A 22,184-nucleotide genomic window follows, 5' to 3' on the forward strand; every position below is an offset into this window, starting at 1 on the left:
GCCAAAGCCTATGGGAATTGCTGGTGCCCAGCAGCACTGCCACCCTCACACAGTTGAAAAGCCTCCTCAGTGCCAAATTGTAAAGTAGCTGTTTCTACTTTAAACAAAAATCCTGCCTGCTTTCAAACCACAGCTCTCTGTGTGAAAGGTACCATCTTTCTCACCAGCCTTCACACTTTCCTCCTCAATGCACTTCTGTCCAGTTTCCAGCCCCAGGGTCCTTATTCAGAGGAGAAGCAGACACTGGAGTCCTCACCTCTTCCAGGCCCTGCAGAAACTGCAGATCATTCCTGAAAGCAGGAGCACTGCCCATCACCCCACCCAGCCATACTCTCTCCTTGGCTTGTGATGCTTGGTATTTATGGGACCCATGAACAGCAGAACCTCCAGCCACAGCCTCCTGCTCCTAAGGCAGGCCCCTGGAGCATAAACAACCCAGACAGAGGCTGAAAGTGTGCCAGTTGTGCTGTGGCATGGCCAAGGAGAGCACAGGAACACCAGACCCCTTTGGCCACGCCAGCCCTGCAGCAGCAAAGCCCCGTCTGTGCCACAGGCTCCACGCACGGGATGCGCAGGGAAGCAGCCGCCCCTGCAGCCGGACAGCCTGGGACAGGGGAGCAGGGGACAGGGGGCCTGCTCACACCCCAGTCAGCTCCACAGCAAGAGGAGGGAAAGGATTCTGTATTCTCAGCAGAGCACAACTTCTGAGGGTGTTTTACAGTGCTGTCTCACCTTGTTTCATATGTGCAAATTTCAGTCCTGTCTGTCACAGAGCATGGCGCTCATGGACATTTCATACACAAATTAACCCATAAAAATTACTGCATAGAGTTGTGTTCAGTCCTTTGACCTCTTAGCATAACAAAAAATTCATCTGAACCTTTTGCTCATTCACAAACGAATTAATAAGAACACCACAGAAGATGAAATTTAAAATACAGTTTCGAGTATTTGCCATCTTACTTCCATGTAGAACTTTTTAAAGTTCTCGGTGCTATGATCTCACATGAAGAAATACTTGCTCCTTTTAGAATTGTAAGAACAAAAAGAGAACATAAAACTGTTTTCTTAATAACCAAAAGTTTACCGAATCAAGAACTTGGATATTATCGTCCAAAAGTATGAGCCTGACTTCTACACATAAACAGAAGTCTGCTACAGGAATGGTATGTGCATGTTAATGAAAAGTCATTTTACACAACTCTTCAAACAACAAGATTTAATCATTCTCACAGCAAAATCACTTTGTACCTCACCAGTGTTTTCTGATTTTCTTTAAATATAAAACTGAACACTTTTAAAACAGCAGTTTATATCCACATGTTTAATGTGTATTTGATATTCTTTAGAAAGGGAAAATCCATGTCCTATGTGAAATACTTTGTATTATTATAATGAAATGCAGCAAAAAGAACTTGTATTTCCACAGTGTCCTCTCCCAGAAAAAAACAACTTGCAAAGCAAAGCATTTTCACAAATACTTATTTTAACCATCTTCTATAAAGCATGTTTTTTTGGACTTCTAACTTAGATTTGTAAAATGACAAGTTATCATCTCAACAGGAGGAGGAGAAAAAAAAAAAGTAATTATTTTTTCTTTTGGAATCTAGTTCCAAATTCAGACTTTAATTTTCAAAAGATGGAACACTTATATATATATATATTTCTGAGGCACAGCTCAGGAATCAATACTTTATTTATCACAGAAACAGTAGTTTATCTCTTTCCAGGGAATTAGGAATCCAGAGCAGTTAATTCCTGGATAAATATGGCAAATGTATAACTACAAACCTAAACAGAATTCTTGTTTCTTATCCCTTCATTTCCTTCTGTTCTCCTAACTCTGCTACTAACTTTACAAAAAACATGGAAGTAATGTAGAAATCGTTATTGCTGGAAAGCTATGGCAGGACTCTCATTCTTTGTACAAAAATATTTTAATGTAGATATTTAGAAATGTTACATAGGAGCATTTCAGTGATAAAATATTTTATTAGTGTTTCTGTTTGAGTACATTGAGCTATGTATTGTGACTTTAAAAAAAATTCTCAAGTTCCACTACCCTATCTTTAAATCTCAGACACCACTGGTACAATAAAAGCAGATGCTCTGGAAGAAAAAATCATCCCCAACAGTAAGGTTCTGTACTGCCAGCTGAGACCTGTAAAGCCAGATTCGGGTATGGTGGAGTGTGTATTTTATATATTTGTGCATATCAAAAAGATTATGGGAACTCTGCCAACCATATGTGAATGTGACCAGCCAACTTCATACTGCATCTCACCCAGCTCCTGGCAGGCAGGGGGGTTCATGTTGATACAGTGTGCTGCTGGAACCAGCTCTAGCATTTGATGGGATGACAAGTAGATCCTTTGTGTGTGGGGTTTTGTTACTTGGAAGTATCACCAGCATCACTTACCCACTCACTCCATGCTGTGCAAAAATATCTGTTATTTAAACACTTTTTAAACTTAACAGAGATTGCTGACAAGATATGAGATACTCTGGTTAGTTAAGAACATATGAAACCACAACCAGGAAAATGTGAAATTTTGAAAGAATGAAAGCAAACAGAGAAACTGAAGCAAGCATCTGGTTCAACAAAATGTTAAGAAGACAGTCCTGCTGCAAAAGAAGGACTATGAAGTGTATCAGTCTGTAAGTGTACAATATTGTATAGCAAACAATACCACATCAACAGCAAATGAAACACTGTCACACAACAGAGAACCTTGTGCATGAAATAATACAACTTTTTATTCATGTTTTATAGATTACTTTTATTTATTTTTGCTTTAATAATGCATATTCTGTTCACTCTGTGCAAAATTGGGGACAGAGGTGGGTGTTTAAATCATCTAATGAAAATCAAGCTGAGATGAACATTCAGGCTGAGGGAGAGGCCTATCCAAACCAGGAAAGCTAAAAAGCCACAGTTGCTCAGGACAAAGCTGCTCTCAGCTGTGCCCTTTTGTCCTGCCAGCTGGCACAAACGTGCCCTCCTGACCAGCACTGGGAAGGTGACCTCTGCCAGACACCAGGGACAGGAGGACACCGGGGACAGGAGTTGTTGTGGTGGCTACATAGGGAGACCTGGCCTCAACCGGCTCCAGTCAGTGTGTGGCAAAGAAAGGCACAAATCATTGCAAAGACCAGACTTCTGTTGGTTTGTTTCCTTCTTGTAAATACATTACTGTACACAATGTAAGTTTAAGTTGTAGGGGATCTGGGGACAAAAAATTGCATATTTAACAGAACTTAAAACCATAACGAAAAGTAGGCTGTTCAATCTCGAAGCAAAAATAATCCCTTCAGCCCCAACATTAACATTCATTCCTGGCTATATGAAGTACAAACATCTTAAAATCTGTGACAAAAGACAATTAAAAACCAAAAGTCAAAATCATAAAGCTTGTAAACAGATAATCTGAAATACACTTTATTTATGGAAAAATATCATCAAAATAGTACCACTATGGACTAAACTGCCTGAGTTTTCATTTCACCTAGGATCTTGAAGTAGAGAGCCTTTAGCACAAGAAGATCAATTTCAGTCACAACTAGTGCCGCACAGCACGGCTTTGGGTAGAAATTTTGTTCTCGTTGGTATTTTTGTTGTGCTATCAAAAACTGTTGTGCTAATCCTTCAAATAAAGGGATGTTGAGGCAATTCTTAAATCATTTGGCACAAAGTTATTTTGGCTGGGGCATAAATTTGAGTCTCAGTCATGAAGAATAATGCAACATTCCACCTATCAAGTATTCACTTTGATTGAAGAGCTTTCTTTATGTCATTAACTTCCATCTAAAAACAAACAGAATAAAAAGTATTTGATTAAAATAGATGCTTTAGCAAACTGAGGCACAATTGGTGTCACTTGAAAAGCACATTCCCTCTTGTCCACAGGTGTCAGCTACAGGCTTTATACCACTCTTATTTCCAGAGATTTCACAAATTGAGGTACTTCTCAACTGCATAAGATGACCATTCACAGCCTCCTCCCTCAGATCATGACAAGTACAGTCACTGAATGTACTGCAAGATCTTTCAATCTCTTTAAATTACAACTTTTACAAGCCACACAGCTCACTGCCTGGCATTACTGCAGAATGAGCACTGTGTCCAAGCACCAGCAGCTGCACTTAGAGCCAGCATGGTGGTTGCCTTCTACAAGCATCAAGCCTGTGCCAAGGCATCTTAAAGGCTCTGAAGGATGTACAGCCATGCTTAAAAGGATGTGGCTGAAACCATCAGCAGCCCCAGTTGTATACTTGGTCTCTCTGACAGACACTGGAAACCCTAAGGCAGGGGTCCTGGATTTATCCAAACCCATCTGTTTCAACCTGTGTTCAACTGTACCATCATCAAGGCAGTCTTTAATACGTGGCCTGATAACTGTGCTACTCCATGTCTATCAGAGCACTCTGAAAGTAATGCTACTTTTTTTTTTGTTAACTCTTATCTTCATGTAAAGCTAATAATGCCATCTTATCTAGCATCTAAACATTAACCAGTATAAGCAACATTTGAACTGGAGTAAAAGCATTCATCCATAAGATCATAATTTTAAACTCAATAGTGCAGGGCATAAAGATGTAAAGTTATCTCTGGATAACTCTGAATAGTCTGGCCTGATAGACTAAATCAACAGTGGCTGTTGAAAATGTTCCCTGGGTTTTATCTGAATAAATTTCAGTTTAAGCTGAACAAGAATTGTGCATTATTAGAAGCCATGTTGCTATGTGGTTGGACACATAAAGTCCTTTAAGCAGCCCTGGAGCAATGACATTGAGGATCCCCAGTTCTGCTACCCTTTGCTGTGTTCTCAAGTGCTTTATAGAGAGGGAACAATCCAGTGAAATTACCATTCAAATTTCTATCCCTAGTTTGAAGTACAGTTGCCCTACACTGTAAAAATATAAAATATAACTGATACCAAACTACTTATCAAGTACATTGAATAGGAGAGTATAGCACAGCATTGATTAGATTGGAATAATTTTTATTGGAAGGGGCCTATAATGATCCTTTAGCCTGACCAAGTTAAAGTATGCTGTTAAGGTCATTGTTTAAATCACTCTCCAAACCCCTAAAAAGCAGGGGGCTAAATCAAACATCCCCAAAACATCCCCAACATTAAAAATAATTCAAGTACCTGCAATCGTAGACGGATCTTCTTCTCTTCATCCAACTCGGAGAGCAACTGTTTAATCTCTTTTCTGTTAAAAGAATGCAAAACAAGCTTGGGATGGAAATGACCACACTAGTAAAATACAGAAGATTATCTCTTGGAGATATATTTACCCCACTTCACTAGTTTGTTTTTTCCCTCTGAACAATTGAAGTCAGCGTACTCTTGTATACTCTAGGCTATAGTAGCGAGAAGTAAAACTCACTATGGGACAGTACCCCGCCCCATCCCACATGGCTAATGCCTCCTAACAGCCCTGCATCCACAGGCTTTGCTCTGGCCTAGCTGTATCAACACTGTATCAGCACCCAGTTGCCTTTTTCCATACAAAATATAGATGTATTGACTGTTGGTGGGTTATAGGAACTGGTAACACAAGTCCTGCCCATCCTATCACATACTTAAGCCACTTAAAATCTGTTTATGCCAGCAATACAATGTAACCTCCAACTTCATTTATAAGACTAAAAGATCCCAAATATGGATTCTCTGTTATTCTTCTTTGTTGGGAAAGGGAACATAGCTATAAGGAGCAGACATGTTCTCATGTTCCCACTGTGTGATCTCACCTTAGGACAGATACCAGTAGGTGGAAGCTGCCCTTGCAAGAAGGGCCGGGGAGACCAGAGGAGCAGGGTCAGCCTGAGAGGCGAGGCCGTGGGGCTTGCTGGCTACATCCAGCTTGAACCATGCCCTCCCGCATCTTCTCCCAAACTCCGCACACCTCTGTTCCGCCACAGGCTCTGCACGCTGCTTGCCCTTTTCTTTTTCCTGCCTGGGCTACACACAACTGACAATGTAAGTGAAGGTTTAGCTTCCAAAGCATTCAATAGTCTCAGGAACATCAAAAGTTACATGCCAGCCCCGGTTTCTCCTAAGAAATGAGCAACTTTAAGAAAAACAAAGGTGCCCAAAACTAAAATAGTAAGATTCAAGGCCATAAACACAAAGGCCTTCAGAGGACCTAGTCACAATTTAAGTATCATGAGCTTCCTGGGAAAATGTGCTAACAGTCAAATAACAAATCAATTTAATAACTTTAGGAGCTTGTAGCGATTTGTACTACAACTATAACAAATGCACCCCTTTTATTATGATCAATGCAAATGAGTTCCCAGATAGTTATTGACAAATAAGCCAAAATTCACTGCTTATAGCTTGCTAGTTAACTTTTTTAACACCCCAAAAACATCTACTTGTGTCATAACACAGGAAAAAAAAAGCTGGTGGATAGTGCAGGTCTTTTTTTGTGGAGGTTCTCACCCCTGACTATGTTCTGTCACATGAAAATCACTCACAAACACATATGCCAGCTGTGCAGAGTAACATCCATGAAGGCAAACTCAATCAGAAATTGCCACCACTACGCACGAACGGATTCATCCCACCTACAGCTGTGATTTGCAGCACTTACTTTTGCTGGTCTTTCATGGTTTCAATGATGGTTCTTAGCTCCCTAATTTGTGTTCTCAGCTCTTCCAGGGCAGTCTGACCTTGGCTCAAGTGCTCAGTCTTTGGCTTTCCTTCAGTACCAAACAGGGATGGGGAATTTGACCTGTGGCCTGTTGTTCCCATAGCAATTGAGTGAAATCCAGGTGACGGTGAAGGGGATAGTGATGGTTGTACATTACTGCCACTAGCCAGACCTCCTGGTTTTGGAGGCAAGGAAGTTTTGTTATCAGACACCTGCAACAAAAAGAATAACATTTAATGTCTGCAGAAAGATTTCTGAAAATCAAACCTCTAACCAATGCTAAGTATTTAGCCACTCTTAGTAATGCTGAAATTCCAACAGTCAAACATGGACAGTCTTGGCAAAAGCATGATAAATATAGTGATTAGTCATCATCTTTGTATGTGTCCTTCAGAGGGGGTCTAGTTGTGATGCAAAAGTTCAGCAACAGCATTTCCAAGATCTCAGAACCTAGCAGTGAATTAAACCTGGGACAGATGCTCAGTGTTTCTCTCAGATGTTTGTGAGAATATATCTCCATCCATGGATGTCTCCCACAGAGCACAAAACCACGTGGCCAAGAATCGAAGTGATATTTTTTTGTAAATTAAATTCATAATTTCCCACCAACTATTGAATGAATCTTCCAAGTTTTTTCAAAAATTAAAAAATGTATTACATGTCCCCCTTAGCATTATGAAAGTAGAAAAATATTAGATTCACTTGTTGTTATGACATATATAGAAAAAAATCGCATGGCTTCAAAATGATATTGATAATAAATAAATGTAGTATACTGTCCTCTGTTAATCAAAGCTTCCATGAATCCTCATAACTACCAATAGCTCTTTATTCCTCCAGGAACTTGACAGAAAAACACACCATTAACCTATAACCCTGGATTCATGCAGTTAGCTAAAAAGGAGTCCATGCTTCTTAACTGTGACCGAGTGCTCTACTTATTAGACAAGCCTCGACTGATATATGCTACATAAAGTAATATATGCATACAATATAATATAATGTGATATAAAATTTTATACTTATTAGACAATTAAAAAATCTGCAGTTTACCAATCATACATGACCATCTACTTCACTGCATGCAGAGAGCAGTGTACAAGTACAGGTATCACAATGGCAAGTGAAGGGAATCTTTGCACTGTTATTTGGCAGTCCTGTGTGTGCTTTACATGGCAGCTACCAGGCATGTTTGAAAATCTGATTTGGACAAGAGTAAGAAAAAGCTCTAGGCAACCTTCCAACTCTCTTTGAAAAAGAGATATTGAAGTTGAAAGGTAAATAGGGCAAAATACTGAGAATTAATGGTATGGAAATGGAAGGAGACACTGAGAGAAAAGTTAGTGATGAGATGAAAATCAGGAAAAGTTATGATGGGGAGAGAAGAGCAGGATCCACCAAGCTGTGCAAAAAACAGTCTTCCCTATTATACTGTTGTAATGTTAGGTTATACAATCATGATTGAGCACAGAACCTGGTCTGGGAAAACACTGAATTCAAGTGTTCTTCACAAACCCAAGTCTGACCATAAATATAAAAAAACTGGTATTATAATCACAAGAAAGCTGAATCACTCTTGTGCCTTGAAAACTTGACTCAATGACCTGAATAGTATTCTTTTAACATTTTATCAAGTAGTTTGTGTATCTGGGTTGGAAGGGACCTTAAAGGTCACCCAGTTCCAATCTCCCTGCCAAGGAAATGGGCACCTTTCACTAGACCAGGTGCTCCACATCCCAGCCTGGTCTTAAACATTTCCAGGGGTGGGGCATACTCAACTTTGCTGTTTTGGCACCTATTCCAGTGCCTTGCCAACCTCACAGAAAAGAATTTTTTTCCTAATATCTAATCTAAACCTATCCTCTTTCAGTTTGAAACCATTCCATCATCCTCTCCTATCACTCCACGCTCTTGTAAATAGTCCCTCTCCATCTTTCTTGTCAGCTCACTTCAGGTATTGGAAGGCCACAATTAGGTCATCTCAAAACCTCTCCTTTTCCAAGCTGAACAAACCCAGTTCTCTCAGCCTTTCCTCATAGGAGAGGTGCTCCATCCCTTTGATCATCTCAGTGGCCTCCTCTGGACTTGCTCCAACAGGTCCATGTCCTTCCTGTGCTGGACACCCCAGAGCTGGATGTAGAACTCCAGATGTGGTCGCACCAGAGCAGAGTGGGGTGTGAGAAATATGTAACAATAAACAGATCTTTCATGGATAATAACCCCATATTTCAGTAGGTGCAAGTTTCCTTTGGACTGAAAATAAATTTCAGGCTGAGTTCAAATCTGGAGCAGGCAAGCAAGGCACAACTGGAGTCATTGATCTGAGCATTTTATTCCAGAGCTTAACTGGCTATCAACATTAAAGCCTCAAGTAGCTGTTTTCTAATAGCAGCCATCTCATTTTACAGGAACAACATCTACAGTGCTGTCATGTAACTCAGAAATGTTGGCCCAGCAGTATTCCTTGGTGCAAGTGCTCCCAGAAGAGGGAGCTACATAGCAAAACATTATCCTTATAACTTGATCACAGAAGTGCACGACTTCATCTTTCAAATACTTGTTAAACTATTAGAATGTAGTATTTTTATTATTAAAGGTATTCTTACGTACTAAAAAAGAGTTCCAACCTTTAAAGCCTGACCTACACACTCCTTTTGTAATATTGATTGTGCTATAGTAGTCTACCAATATACAGTAAGAATGGTACAAGCCTGTAAAATGAATACAATTATACCAGTATAAAAAGTGATTATCTTTGCAAATTTAAATTAAAATTTAAATATTTTCTCTGCTCACAGACTCTTCTAATGTAAACTCAATTTAAAGTTGTAAAAAAGACAGGGTCTTTGTTTCTAAAATTTATTTCCCAGCTTCTGTGATTCTGTAAAATGCATTTACACAAGTACTTTTTTCACAGTATGGTTATTTGACACATTTTAACTGTGAAATTCACTTTAGACCTGCCTTTCAAGCACAGAACACTCTTTAGTAACCTTTATCATTTTAAGCTTCTTTAAGTGGGCAGTTACCAGGTGACTGATGAATTAAATTTTAAATATTTCAGTACTGTTTTAAAAAAAGAAGATGCACGTGATAAGGTTAAGCAGAGGCATTCCAATTAACTTACTTGTGATATTGTAACAGTTCTTGATTTCCTTGACACTTCAAGAGTTTTGTGAGTAATGGAAACATGTTCTTCCTTCTCATCTTCAGGACTTGGTGAGTCAAAGAAATCAGGGCTTGAAAGGGATGACTGTATAGACAAACACCACAAAAGAAGAAAAAAGCACAGATATTTTTATTGTACAAGAACTTTTTTAGCTATAATTTTCTAAGTAACAATGCTTAAAATAAGGACTCTTTGTCCCCCTACTCCCCCTTTTTTGCATCTTATTTTCAAAGCTAGACTGCTTTCAAAGCATTCAAGAAATAAGGTATGTTTATGAGCTGAATTCAGCATCAATTTACAGCTTTGCACTGCATGATATCACAAGATGCAAGCAGGCAGGACGCTGAGTGCTGTGCCCTGGGGATGCCAGCTCTGTCCCTGGGGTGGCTCTGCCCTGGCTCTGCTCAGAGCAGGTCTGACCCTGCTGCTCCCCAGAGGCCCCAGCCACTGCCAGGGCACGGTGCTGGCACTGCCTTGGGCACAGCCTCTTGGCAAAGGCACAAAAAGGGAAGGTTCTTTCCACCCCTTGATCCTTTCCTCATAGATGTGACAGGGGAAGGAGAACTTCCATACTGCTTTTACATATTTCTCTACTTATGACAGCAGTCAACTTTGAAAGCATTCTCTTTTTTGAGTTCTATTAGTGTCGCAATAATCCTTTCTGCTTCTTTCCACTTTGTTTTTCTTCAGCAACACGGACCCAGGTAACCATCAGCAGTTGCTCTCATTCTGATATTCCAGAACACAAAAAGCATGGAAACAAACAAACTCCAAACCCCAGAGAAGAAGAAATTGAAAAGCTAAGCAGTGGTTTCCAAAGTACTGCTTATGAGACCAACTTGTCTAAAGATAGATATTAGAGAGTGAAATTTAAATCACCCTTGTATTTAGAACTGTTAATGAGAAGAAACACATGATAGCTCAGGGAGGGCTGTTGAACAGTGAATGGTCTATTTGTCCTCAAAATCTGGTAAACGTCTCCAAGAAACCAAGAGAAATGCTTCTTTTGGGAAACATTTTCAAAATCCTCAATATTTCACACATATTAGTCTACTCCAAAGATTTTTATAAGGGATTTTTCTGGGCTCAGTCATGTCTGGCAACTAACACTTGGCAGCACCCAAATAAGGGGGTATAAACCTTAGAAGGAAGGGAATGTTTTAAACATCAGTATTCAAAACACTGGCAGCCTTTTGACAGTAATTTTCCCGATCTGCATCTCTCTGCCTCATTGTACGTCTGAAGGAATGGCTGGGTAAAAGTAGTAAAAACATCAAGGAACACAAGTAAGAGGGGGGGGAAAATTCAGAAAAAGTATTTTTTAAGATAGTTTTTAAAGAAAAGGAAAATTAACTTACAGATGTGAGAGACTGGGAGGGTGGTCGCCTGCCAGTAGCTTTTGGTCTGGTTGTAGTTGGATGATTAAGCTTCTCAGCAATTGGTATTACAGAATCAAAACCTTCCAAGTCTTAAAAATAAAATAGAATTGATTTGGTTTTCTGGCAATTGTCTTCAAAGGGAAAGAATCACATTTTTTTCTAATTTCAAAGAAATGAAATCCCATTTTCCCCACTGTGTCACAGTGTTCTGCACATATTTAGCCACCATGATGGCACTGAAAAAACCTGGAAGTCAAAGGCAGCTGTAATCCAGTCACCCTTGCCAAAAACAATTACCCTTCCATCTCAAACACAATAAAGCAGAGGGGGAACGTGTAGAGGAGCCTTTGGCTTTGTTTTCAGCATAGTGAAAGCTAAATGACATCATGGGTTCTACGGCATGGAATAAACAGTTTCAAAATTTCCATCTGGCTACTGAAGGGGTTAGTAATTTTTTTTTCCTGAATAACTGGAGACATAAGACTTTGCACAGATTGTCTCAGGAACTGTACTGTCAGCTCTGCATTGCAGTAATTGCTCAGGAGAATGCAGAATGAGAATGATCAAGCTGGAAGTGATCTGCAGGTTCCTGGACACCTGCAGCTGGAAGCACCATGGTTTCCAGTAAGTGCAGGTGAGAGGACTATCTCCCTCCAGTAGCCCAGAGGCTATGGTAAGTAAAAGCTCTAATAGGCTCCTGAAGCTGTACAGAGTCCAGGGAAAGCAGGTCTGCTTGAATGCTGTACCAACATCTCCATGGCCAGTGAAAAGCTCTGGGGAAGTGTTTACTGAATCCAGCCACAGGGTAGCATGTTTACGTGAAAGAAAGATGTGGAGGCTCAAGGAATACCACAGCTCATGATCACATGGATAAATCAAATGGCTTAATACCATTCATCTATTTTTATGGGTTGTATCAGTTTCACTCACCTTCATTTCAAAATGCCCTACAGCATATGTTGAGCAGGAAGAAGTCAGAAAACACACAAGAGGTACTTTAGACAAGATAAATCAAAATTCTTCAAAATTACTTTCAGATATGAATCAAATATAGGAATGATATTCATTATTCAGAGACTATTTTTCATTACACACATGTAGGAAAAAATAGCTTTTAACTTAATAGTTCTATATACTAAGCACCTAATTTTCCAAATATTGCAGAACAATAAATCCCTGAAGATCCAGTTTTGTTGTCATATTACAACCAACCATTGTACAAAATTATGCAATGGAAAAACAAGTAAATTAATGGGCCTGTGCAATAAACTATATGCACTGAAAGACATTTAAAGTGATTCCAAGTACTCGTGATTTGTCAGCTAGAAAGTAAATGGGATTGTAGCTTCCTTATTCAGCAATTTCCTTCCATCTCCAAGAGATTAAAAAAAAAAAAGCAGAAAAAAAAGAGAGCGCTCTCAATAGCCCTGAAATAGTCTAAGGTTATTCACCTCCAAATGCTACTCTATTTTTGGAGTGACTCTTCCTATATATAACCAGTGACCCCACTGTCCTCTACCATGTGTTTTTGTCATTGCTCTTGCTATTGACTGTTGCAGCCTGTGTGCAAAGGTAGATCACCCACCCAGTCTGTCAGGGGGATTCTGGCAATCTGAAGCCTCAATTGTACCCAACATGTCAGGTGAGGCCACAGTGCTTTAAAAGTTAAAATGAGCTAATTTTAGCAGATTGCACAAAGCCTATACGGAGTACTACAGAACTTCAGGGTTTCAGGAGAGCAGAAGCAGAAGGAAAAAATTGTTTTCTGGGGAAAAAAATAGCAAGCAACTATAAAAGTTGGTTTCTATTAATATCCAGTTTTAAGCTGACCCATAAGATAGCCAAATGAGTTAAGATCACAAAGCAAATCAGTAATCAATATATTAACATATTATCTAACTTTAATCTTCACTACTGAGTTACTTTGCTAAATGGCACAGCCAAAATGTAATACCATCAAAAACATACACTCCCTCTAAATGGGTCACATGAGCAGAAATGGAGGCTGAAGCAATCCTTCCATTTGCCCCAGCCACTCTCTCCTGCTTTACTGTTTTTTACTATTTTTTTTCCTGAGCAAGCTTTAATCCAGCTCATTTTTCAGTGGCATGTGCCAGGCCATGCAAACACTTGCACTGAAGGAAGGATCAGTTACCACAGGACTGATTCAAGCTGCCCAAACTGAAAGGAAGAGCAGACTTCTGCTTTGGGGGCAGGAAATTGGCAGAAGTTATTCTGCAGCCTAGGAAAGCTGAGGTGCATGACTTCCCTGTCCCCATTGTCCATTTCTTTTGTCTACACAGGAGTATGAAAGGAGATTGGCGAGGTGGGAGTCAGTCTCTTATCCCAGGTAAAAAGCAACAAGAGAGGAGGAAACAGCCTCAGGTTGTGCCTTGAAGTTTAGTTAGAGGAGGTTTAGATTGGATACTAGGAAAAATGTCGTCACTGAAAGTGTGGTCAAGCATTGGAACAGGTTGCCCTGGGAAGTGGTAGAGTCAACTGCTCCTCAAGGTATTCAAAGAATGTGCAAATGTGGTGCTTAGAGAGATGGTTTAGTAGTGGTCTTGGCACCACTGGGTTAATGGTGGGACTTAATTATCTCAGAGGTCTTTTCCAACTTTAAAGATTCTATCATTCTGTAAGTACCACTGTCCCTTTCTCTGCTCTTACAAAAGGTAACTACACTGAGATGGAAAACAATCAATGAAAAAATAGTGAAGTCAATTAATTCAATGTCTTTCTTTGGCTTAAAAAAACTAGTAAAAAACCTAGAGTTCTATATTTGATCAGAATAAACCACTCAGGTTTAAATTGTAAAATGTATTGATAAACAGAAAATGTACAGATTTGCATCCTTGAGACCCATAAGCATTTGCAGACATAATTTGCTCCATGCATTTTATAACTACCATGAAAGATGAACATTTATGTGCAAAACTTACATTATCAAGAAATATTGGGAATCCTACATTTTTTCCACTTCTGAATGCATTTTTGATAGCTAGAAAAATAAACTAAAGCAGCCTATACCTGCACTGAATTTTAAAGAGAGTAGAACAGGGGCTATAAAGGCTCCACAGGTTGGCTCTGCTGCCAAACTAGTGAAATGACAGCCATTCAGTTGATACTCTGAATGAAATTCTATTAAAGTATAATGGACAACACTTGGTACAACAATAAAACAGTAAATCCACTTCCAGCACTCTTATATGTCCTTTTTCTCTCCGTTTGTCCTCCTTATTTAGATGTTGTTCTTCCTCCCAAATCCGCTCTGCATCTAAGGCTATCACCACTTCCCACAATCATCACCTGTGGAGATATTCATTCAAGAAAATTCCCACCCAGTGAACTGGTAACAGAGCCACTCACAAAACTTCTGCCATGCTGTCATATATGCTGTGGAATCAGTAATTCACTTGTGCTGGTTATTTGATTATTTTTTGCTGGTGGAAAGCAAGGCTTTATGGTTCTCACTATATTAAACTCACTGAGGTCATTAAATGTAGGCATTTTGATTTTAGTTTGTATTTCTGGAGCTATCAGAAATTGGGAGCTTAAATTTACATACTAAAGAAAATGCACAGCCTTCCTGACAGGGTCCAAATGGAATTTTACTAAAGAAAAAGCCCAGTCTACTGTATTCACAGCCACATTAATTGTGTACAGCAACATCAGCATCCAGCAGACCTGGACTCTGCACTGGTCCAGCTTTTTCTTTGTCTGGTAATAACAAACAGTAAGGAAGAGTCCAATAAACATGTAGAACATAGAGATGGCACCCATCAATTAAGTACCTAATTAAAAAACAGTTGATATTTGTTCTACAAATAAACAGATGCATTCATCATTATTACTGTCTCACTGATCAAGCTGGAAATCCATGTAATTCATGAGATGGGAAGAAAGGCATCAGAATAATTTTAATATATCAGTGTAGTACATAAAGTCTGGCTTACTGAGCAACCATATTTCCTGAATATGAAAAAATGTTAGCTGTGCAAGAATTGTTCCTTGGTATCCTTCCATGCACCTTAAGAATAGAATATTTCCCCCCGTTGCTATGTTCATCTGGAAACATGGTTATTTAAAGGATGATGTTGGGATTTTTTTAAAAATGCCCAGATCCAGGAAAACAATTATTTAGAGAAAAAGTTCTAAACTCATTAGACTTGTACCTTCCTAGAAAATGACCTTTAGTCCCTGCCCCCTAAAAGACCCCAGAAATAAAAAGTTAAGTGGTTATGCTTCCTTCCTTACCCCTCTTATTCCCTGCATTTACTATTCTGGCATAAAATGTAGCTAGGCTTTATCTTCCATTTTGGTTTTTTAGTATTTGGGCAAAATAATTTCTACCGAAATTATGACAGAATTTTTTTTTGAATTAGTAGAGAGAATTCCCCTTGAATATCTGAAATGGGAAATTAATTATAAGAGAATCAACACTTTCAAAATGCTAATGGTGAGGTTTTGCAGAACAGAAATACAGCAGGGCTGAAGGAAATGAGGCAAAATTGGCATTCAGTTCATTTGGAGAAGATTATGTCACAAAAGCCAGAGGTAGATTTCATTCCATAATCATCTTCAATACATTTAACAGGTTGACAACAGGCATGTGCAATAGTATATATACTGTCTTTAAATGCAATAATCCATAAAGGTGTCAAATGAGACACACACTGCAGACAAAAACTTCTGCAGTAGTTCCCATTCAATATATAGTAGAAATTTAAAACCTCAAATAATCTGAATGTTAGTTGGAATTTTCAGAACACTATAATTATTATAACTACTTTGAGTATCCAGATTCTGCTACTCCCTCCCTGCTGAACAGCATTGTACCCTTTGAGGAAGACAGCCATACACCCAGCCAGGGTCCAGGCAGCAAATCTCACTCAGAATGAATCACAGACTGTTTTCTAAAGATTTGGGTAATGCAGTTTTAGGAGGAGAGCTCCCTGGCTGCAAGGCTCCTTTATTCAGGAGTGCAACAGGGATGTGCCAGGGAGGGCTGCCCACCCAGCTCTGTACCTTGGGGTGAAACAGCCCAGCTCACCTGGCTTCCCAGGACTGTCACTGCACAGCTGCTGTGACTTTAGGACAACCTCTCCTAAAGCACCCAATTATATTCTCCCATTTCAGTCCTGACTTTTATCACTTTAATAGCTGAATGTAGAAATGAGTTGCCATAATGAGCTCTGCTAACCACTTGCCAGTGCCCTCATAAGGATTTTATTTTTAACAATTCAGAACATGCCAAGAAAGAACTGAAAGGTCAAGAAAACTGAGGAGCTAGAAGAAATGGATATGCTGTTTTCAGGCACCTCAACTTGATACGCATGGCAACCAATTTAAATTTCTAGTTTACTGCTTTTTTCTGGACCCTTCAGGGCAAGAGCCCTGCTTAAGTTAAATAAAGGACCATTACCATATTCCTGATTATAATATTTACAGTCCAGAACTATGTTTATGGGTGATTTTGACTCACTGACGTAAATATTGCAACTTAAAACAGTTGGGCAATTCTGTTCCTTTGCTTTGCCCTATTAAAATGAGCATGAATAGCAGCATAGAAAAAGGTTTAGACAGATTTTGATCTTCATTATATGTGTCACATTTTGTCCTCCAACCCTTATATTTAAAAACCAGTATTTTCTGATTTTCCAACATTCATTCTGTGTTTTCAGGCAAAATAATTATGATATCTCACAGTAAAACAGCCTGTGATTTAAAGACAAATGTGCTCCATTCTACAACATTTCACCAGAAATATCCTCCATCTTTTTCCCTAGTGTGGCCCAAATCTTATCACTTTTTCTTGCAGTCAGAGGCACAGCAATCACCTCTCCTGACAAAATACAGCTCTAGAGCAACTGCAAATACAGTTCAAGGAAACTTGATATACTGAAGATTTTTTTGTTTGTTTATTAGATATTTTCAAGAGGGTATTTTTTACTATCCTTTCAGGCAAGCTAGCACCAATCTTGCAGGGAGAGACAGAAAAAAAGAATGGGTAATCACATGGCTTTGGCGAGTACTCCATGATCCACTAGCAAATACTCTGCAGATTAAAGTCTGAGAAAGTGCTAAAAAAACAGATCTGCACTGTCCAGCTTCCAGGGAAGCTCTTACAATATTTCATACCATCATTGGATGTTTCAGTAGGAATCAATGAAGGCATATATGCCTTATGTTAGCACTGGTGAAGATTATTAACTGCTTTCATAAATACTAAGCAAAATGTGTAAAGAGCCAGGAAAAATATTGGAAAGATGTGTCCACTTGGCTCTGTGCAATCAGTCTTTCTGCAAAGCACAGAAACTTCTTTTTGTGGGGATTAACTGATCATTTCCACAGCAGATACATTATTTTTAATTCTTTGTGGTTTTTTCCTAAATCACTTAGCTTAAATCCATATGGATTTAAGTATCAGTTGATGCAAAAGCAACCCTGCTTTGGATAGACAAGATTTTTTCAGGATTCCAGAATTCTAAAGTGTGCATGTGCGTGTAGTTAGAAGATGTGGGATTGATTCTGACTTGCAGGAATAACTCAATACCATTTTTTGGAAAGCATTATTTTTTGATCCACTGTTTTGGTAGGTACAGTGGCATTTGGTCAGTGCTCAACCCACTACATCCCTAAGCTATTCTATCTGCTAGATGTTTCTGTCATCACACTAGCCCTCATATACAAAATTCTTTATGAAATGAAAAAGAAACACATCAGCTAAAGAAAGGTCAAGTTATGCCATAAGGCATGAATTGAAGCTGTTGAAATCAATGTAGTTCTATGCAGGAACAGCAGTTTGTAGAGCAGGGTTTATTGTCAGTGTAGTTAATGTTGCTTTAGAAGCATTTTAAAAGCTCAAAAAGGCACAGCCAATCCAGAACAGTGTTGGTAGAGATGTGCAGATGCAAGATTGTGATTTAACCACAGCCTTGGATATATGACCACACATTTTCCACTGAGTGTCCCTGAACACTCTTCAAATTTTTACTGTATGTTTGCTGTGATCTTTTTCCTTTCAGACTAGAAAGCCATACTAGTATGTTTCTAAATGCTTTTGCACAATGAAATAGATGCATTACACTTTGTGATGACAAAATCTGTCTCCAAGAACAAATTAATGAATCCAGAGCATTGACAAACACCACATGTAAACGGCACGTCACCTTCATCACTAAAATTTCTTATGATACGTTAAATGATAATGATTTCTCATTTCAGTACTATGATGCAAGGTTTTCTGTCACAGTATATTCAATTTCAACTTTTAATAAAAAAAAAATCTGTAATATCCATGTAAACTTCGGCATTCTATGAAATGCTTCTTTTTGTATTTGCTTGTTAGGCATTGTAAACTAAACCAAAGACAGGATAGAAAAGAAATGGAAAAAAAAAAAGCCTTACCCTCATGAAATGAAGAAGAGTTAGCCATGGCAAAGAGATGTAAATAGGAAAAGTTGAATGCAAGATGTGTGGAAAGGAAAGTAAAGACATCACTGAAAACAGGGAAAAAGAAAACAAAAGGAAAAGTGAGGAGGAATGGGGAATGGTTCCTCTTAAATAATATAATCTGAAGTTTTCCAGTGGTTTTGTAAAGAGTGTGAAAAAAGTAAATGCATGGACAACAGAAATAAGACCTGCCATTATATCTATAAGCAGCAGTGATGTTGCTAAGCAGAATTTTTTCTTGTCAGTGCAGTTTGGAAAATGGTAATCAGTACTGAATTATCACCAAGAAATTTACATGTGAAGTCACAGCTCTGCTGAACATGTTAAGGAAACCAAGTCATGCATGAGCTAATAACTTTTTTATATATGCAACTCACAGAACATTATTAACAGTATTGCACATCACTTCAACCTTGCTCAAGCATTTGTGATTTTCCCAATTGGTAAAGTGGGGAAGAGAATGTTTTTAATGGTGTGGGGTTTTCTGGTTAGACAACACTGATCCACTGGTAGAATATGACTCAGAAAATAAACAGGAAAAAACCATTTACAAGGGATCTAGACAAAATGCAAGTTTGGAATCTGGATTCCCAATTCAGCTCAGCATATTGCTGCTCAGTTGTTGATGGCATTATTGATTTCATTGTTGCTGATCACTTGTTTGTTTTTTGAGAGATGGCATATGGAAGAGCCCTTTATCTTCTCCATCACAGAGGTTTTGGTATCATCATAGTAAAGAAAAGGAACCAACTTAGAAATCCTTAAAAAGGCTTCACAGAATAAAGAACTGTTCTCAATCCAGCATTAGTTTGGTTTGCTTTAATAACCAAAACTGTGTCTCTATTGTTTTTTCTCTATCTCTCTGCTCTGCAGGGAAGGAACAAGAGTTTTAGACTGGGTATAGAACTAAGAAAGTGACAGCCAGCTTAACATCTCTAGTGCAAAGTAGCCAGGAGGTGCTGTGGTATTCACTTTCAGTGCACAATTTACCATCAGTACTTAGCAGAAGCATGAAAGAGGGTGAGGCAACTTGCAAGTGATTGTTGCTCTCCCCCCGTTCTCCCTGAGAGCTCTGAGTGACTGGGAATGGTATTGGACTAATAGAACAATAAAGAGGAGTCCAGCTACCAGAATGGTCATGCATCCAAGCTGCTACAAAGGCCATTTAACTTCAATTTTTATCAAAGGCTACTGCTAAGTCACACCTTGGCTGTCACATAGGTTCACTCTAACTTGTTGTGTAAATTTGGATTTCTGAAAAGACACCAAATGGTAGATTTAATCAAATCCCTTTTGAGAGCATGGATGAGCCTCAGAGAAGCTGAGGTTGTCCCTCCTACAGAGCACATGATATAGGGGCAAAACCAGTAAGATATATCACAGTTAAATGTTATCTGGACCCACACAGCCAGATCTAGCAGTGTTTTGGAACACACTGGACAACTCCACTCACATATCCATCATCTTTTCTAATAACTCATGTAGCCACAAGACTTTTCCAGCCCATTGTTCTCTTTGTAAATAAATTGAACAAATCACACACTTACCATAAATCTCTACAATTACATTGCACCATAAACTGCTCTGAACTCCAAACCTCTCTTCATAGGAAAAGACATTAATACACTCTGAATTGGTTTTCCTTATTAAGCCTTGATTTATTGCTCTGGCCTCTCTTAAAATGCCTTTTATTTATTTGACAATATTTTACATAAGCTGTCAAAAGCTGCCTGAAGATTTATAACAGTTCTGATCTCTGGATCCTCTTTCAATTCAAACCCATAATTTATTTATTTTTTTCTTTTAACAAGTTGTCTAACAGGCCAGAACAACATGATTTGCCCTTGTAAATGCCATTCTCGTTTGACCCTATCAAGTTATACTTATTTAAGTACTCACACTATTTTATCCTTGAGCTCAATAGGTTCTCTGTGTAAGTGGTAACAGGAGGACATCAACTAAACCCTTTGCAACATGTTATGGTTTGGTTTATGGATTCTTGTTGGCTCCTATTCTGCATCTAAAAAAAACCCTAAACAACACAAATTCCTCCCTCTGCTACCCTCTGCTCCCCCTGCATGTTCTGGAAATGAACAAGAATTTCTATAAATCAGATTTCCTGCCTGACATGTTAAGAACAAAACCAAATAAAACCATAACCAACAAAACTTAAAAATACAAAACACTCTAAGCTTTTATCCTGATAGTGATTCCAAAGAAACTAGAACAAGGAATAAAAAACTTTACCTCCATCACTCACAGGTAGCATGTGCTACCAGCACTCATAATTTTCAAGTAAGCAGAGGCTTATGTGCTTTGAAGCAAATTTGTAAACACAGTTAAGAAACACTAAATGGTAGAATTTGTCTGCATTTCCATATCATTCTTTCTAATAGTCTCGACAATAAAAATGTTCATGCAATTTATCACGAGCTTCTAGCTTTCCATGTTTAAGCCAAATGAAAACCTGGGAAAAACATATTACCTGCTACTCCAGAAGAACCATAGCAACAGCAGAAGCTTTACAAAAAGCAGATCTATGTATGCTGGAAAGCTCATAGACCTATGAGAAATGCATTTAGTATTCTGATGTAATGTTGCAAATAAAATTCCTTTAAAACCTGAAGTTCTGCTTCCAAATCTGAGGGAAAGGAATGTTTGGTTGTTGAAAGGATGCTATTGTACAGAAATGCTTTACTAATAGAGGAGTCTGGGTAGACACCACCACACCAAAATGACATTTCATATCCTGCTGAAAGGTAGCAATCTTACACAGGCAGGATCCCTGGCTCTGCCTGAGACAAACACGGGTCTGTGCAGGCACAGCTGCGAGCGAGCGCCGAGAGCGACGGCAGCAGCTGCTGGGCTTTCCAGCAGGGCAGGAGATGGCTCTGGGGCCTGTGCCCACTGCCCCAGGACACAGCTCAGTGCAGGAGATGGCTCTGGGGCCTGTGCCCACTGCCCCAGGATAGAGCTCAGTGCAGGAGGTGGCTCTGGGGCCTGTGCCCACTGCCCCAGGATAGAGCTCAGTGCAGGAGGTGGCTCTGGGGCCTGTGCCCACTGCCCCAGGATAGAGCTCAGTGCAGGAGGTGGCTCTGGGGCTCATGCCCACTCCCCAGGACACAGCTCACTGCAGGAGGTGGCTCTGGGGCTCATGCCCACTCCCCAGGACACAGCTCACTGCAGGAGATGGCTCTGGGGCTCGTGCCCACTGCCCCAGGACAGAGCTCACTGCAGGAGATGGCGCTGGGGCCTGTGCCCACTGCCCCAGGACAGAGCTCACTGCAGGAGATGGCTCTGGGGCTCGTGCCCACTGCCCCAGGACAGAGCTGAGTGCAGGAGAATGGCTCTGGGGCCTGTGCCCACTGCCCCAGGACAGAGCTCAGTGCAGGAGGTGGCTCTGGGGCTTGTGCCCCCTGCCCCAGGACAGAGCTCACTGCAGGAGATGGCTCTGGGGCTTGTGCCCCCTGCCCCAGGACACAGCTCAGTGCACCCTGCTCACCCAGGGCCACCTC

At 39.7% G+C, this 22,184-nt stretch overlaps 1 protein-coding gene across 4 annotated transcripts in view; it reads right to left on the reverse strand.

The window, feature by feature from the left end:
- Positions 1-2,732: 2,732 nt before the first annotated feature.
- SH3KBP1 (SH3 domain containing kinase binding protein 1) overlaps positions 2,733-22,184 on the reverse strand; it is a 211,680-nt gene continuing 192,228 nt past the window's right edge. For all 4 annotated transcript variants that reach the window (XM_066545410.1, XM_066545409.1, XM_066545412.1 and 1 more), the window contains 5 exons: positions 11,194-11,303; positions 9,794-9,919; positions 6,607-6,878; positions 5,157-5,220; positions 2,733-3,805 (listed from right to left, as the gene is read on the reverse strand). In XM_066545410.1, the coding sequence (XP_066401507.1) occupies positions 3,764-3,805; positions 5,157-5,220; positions 6,607-6,878; positions 9,794-9,919; positions 11,194-11,303 (614 nt within the window). In that variant the 3' untranslated portion in view covers positions 2,733-3,763. The remainder of the gene's footprint in view (positions 3,806-5,156; positions 5,221-6,606; positions 6,879-9,793; positions 9,920-11,193; positions 11,304-22,184) is intronic.

The sequence above is a fragment of the Molothrus aeneus genome, chromosome 2 (assembly GCF_037042795.1).
Source record: "Molothrus aeneus isolate 106 chromosome 2, BPBGC_Maene_1.0, whole genome shotgun sequence".
Taxonomy (NCBI): Eukaryota; Metazoa; Chordata; class Aves; order Passeriformes; family Icteridae; genus Molothrus; species Molothrus aeneus.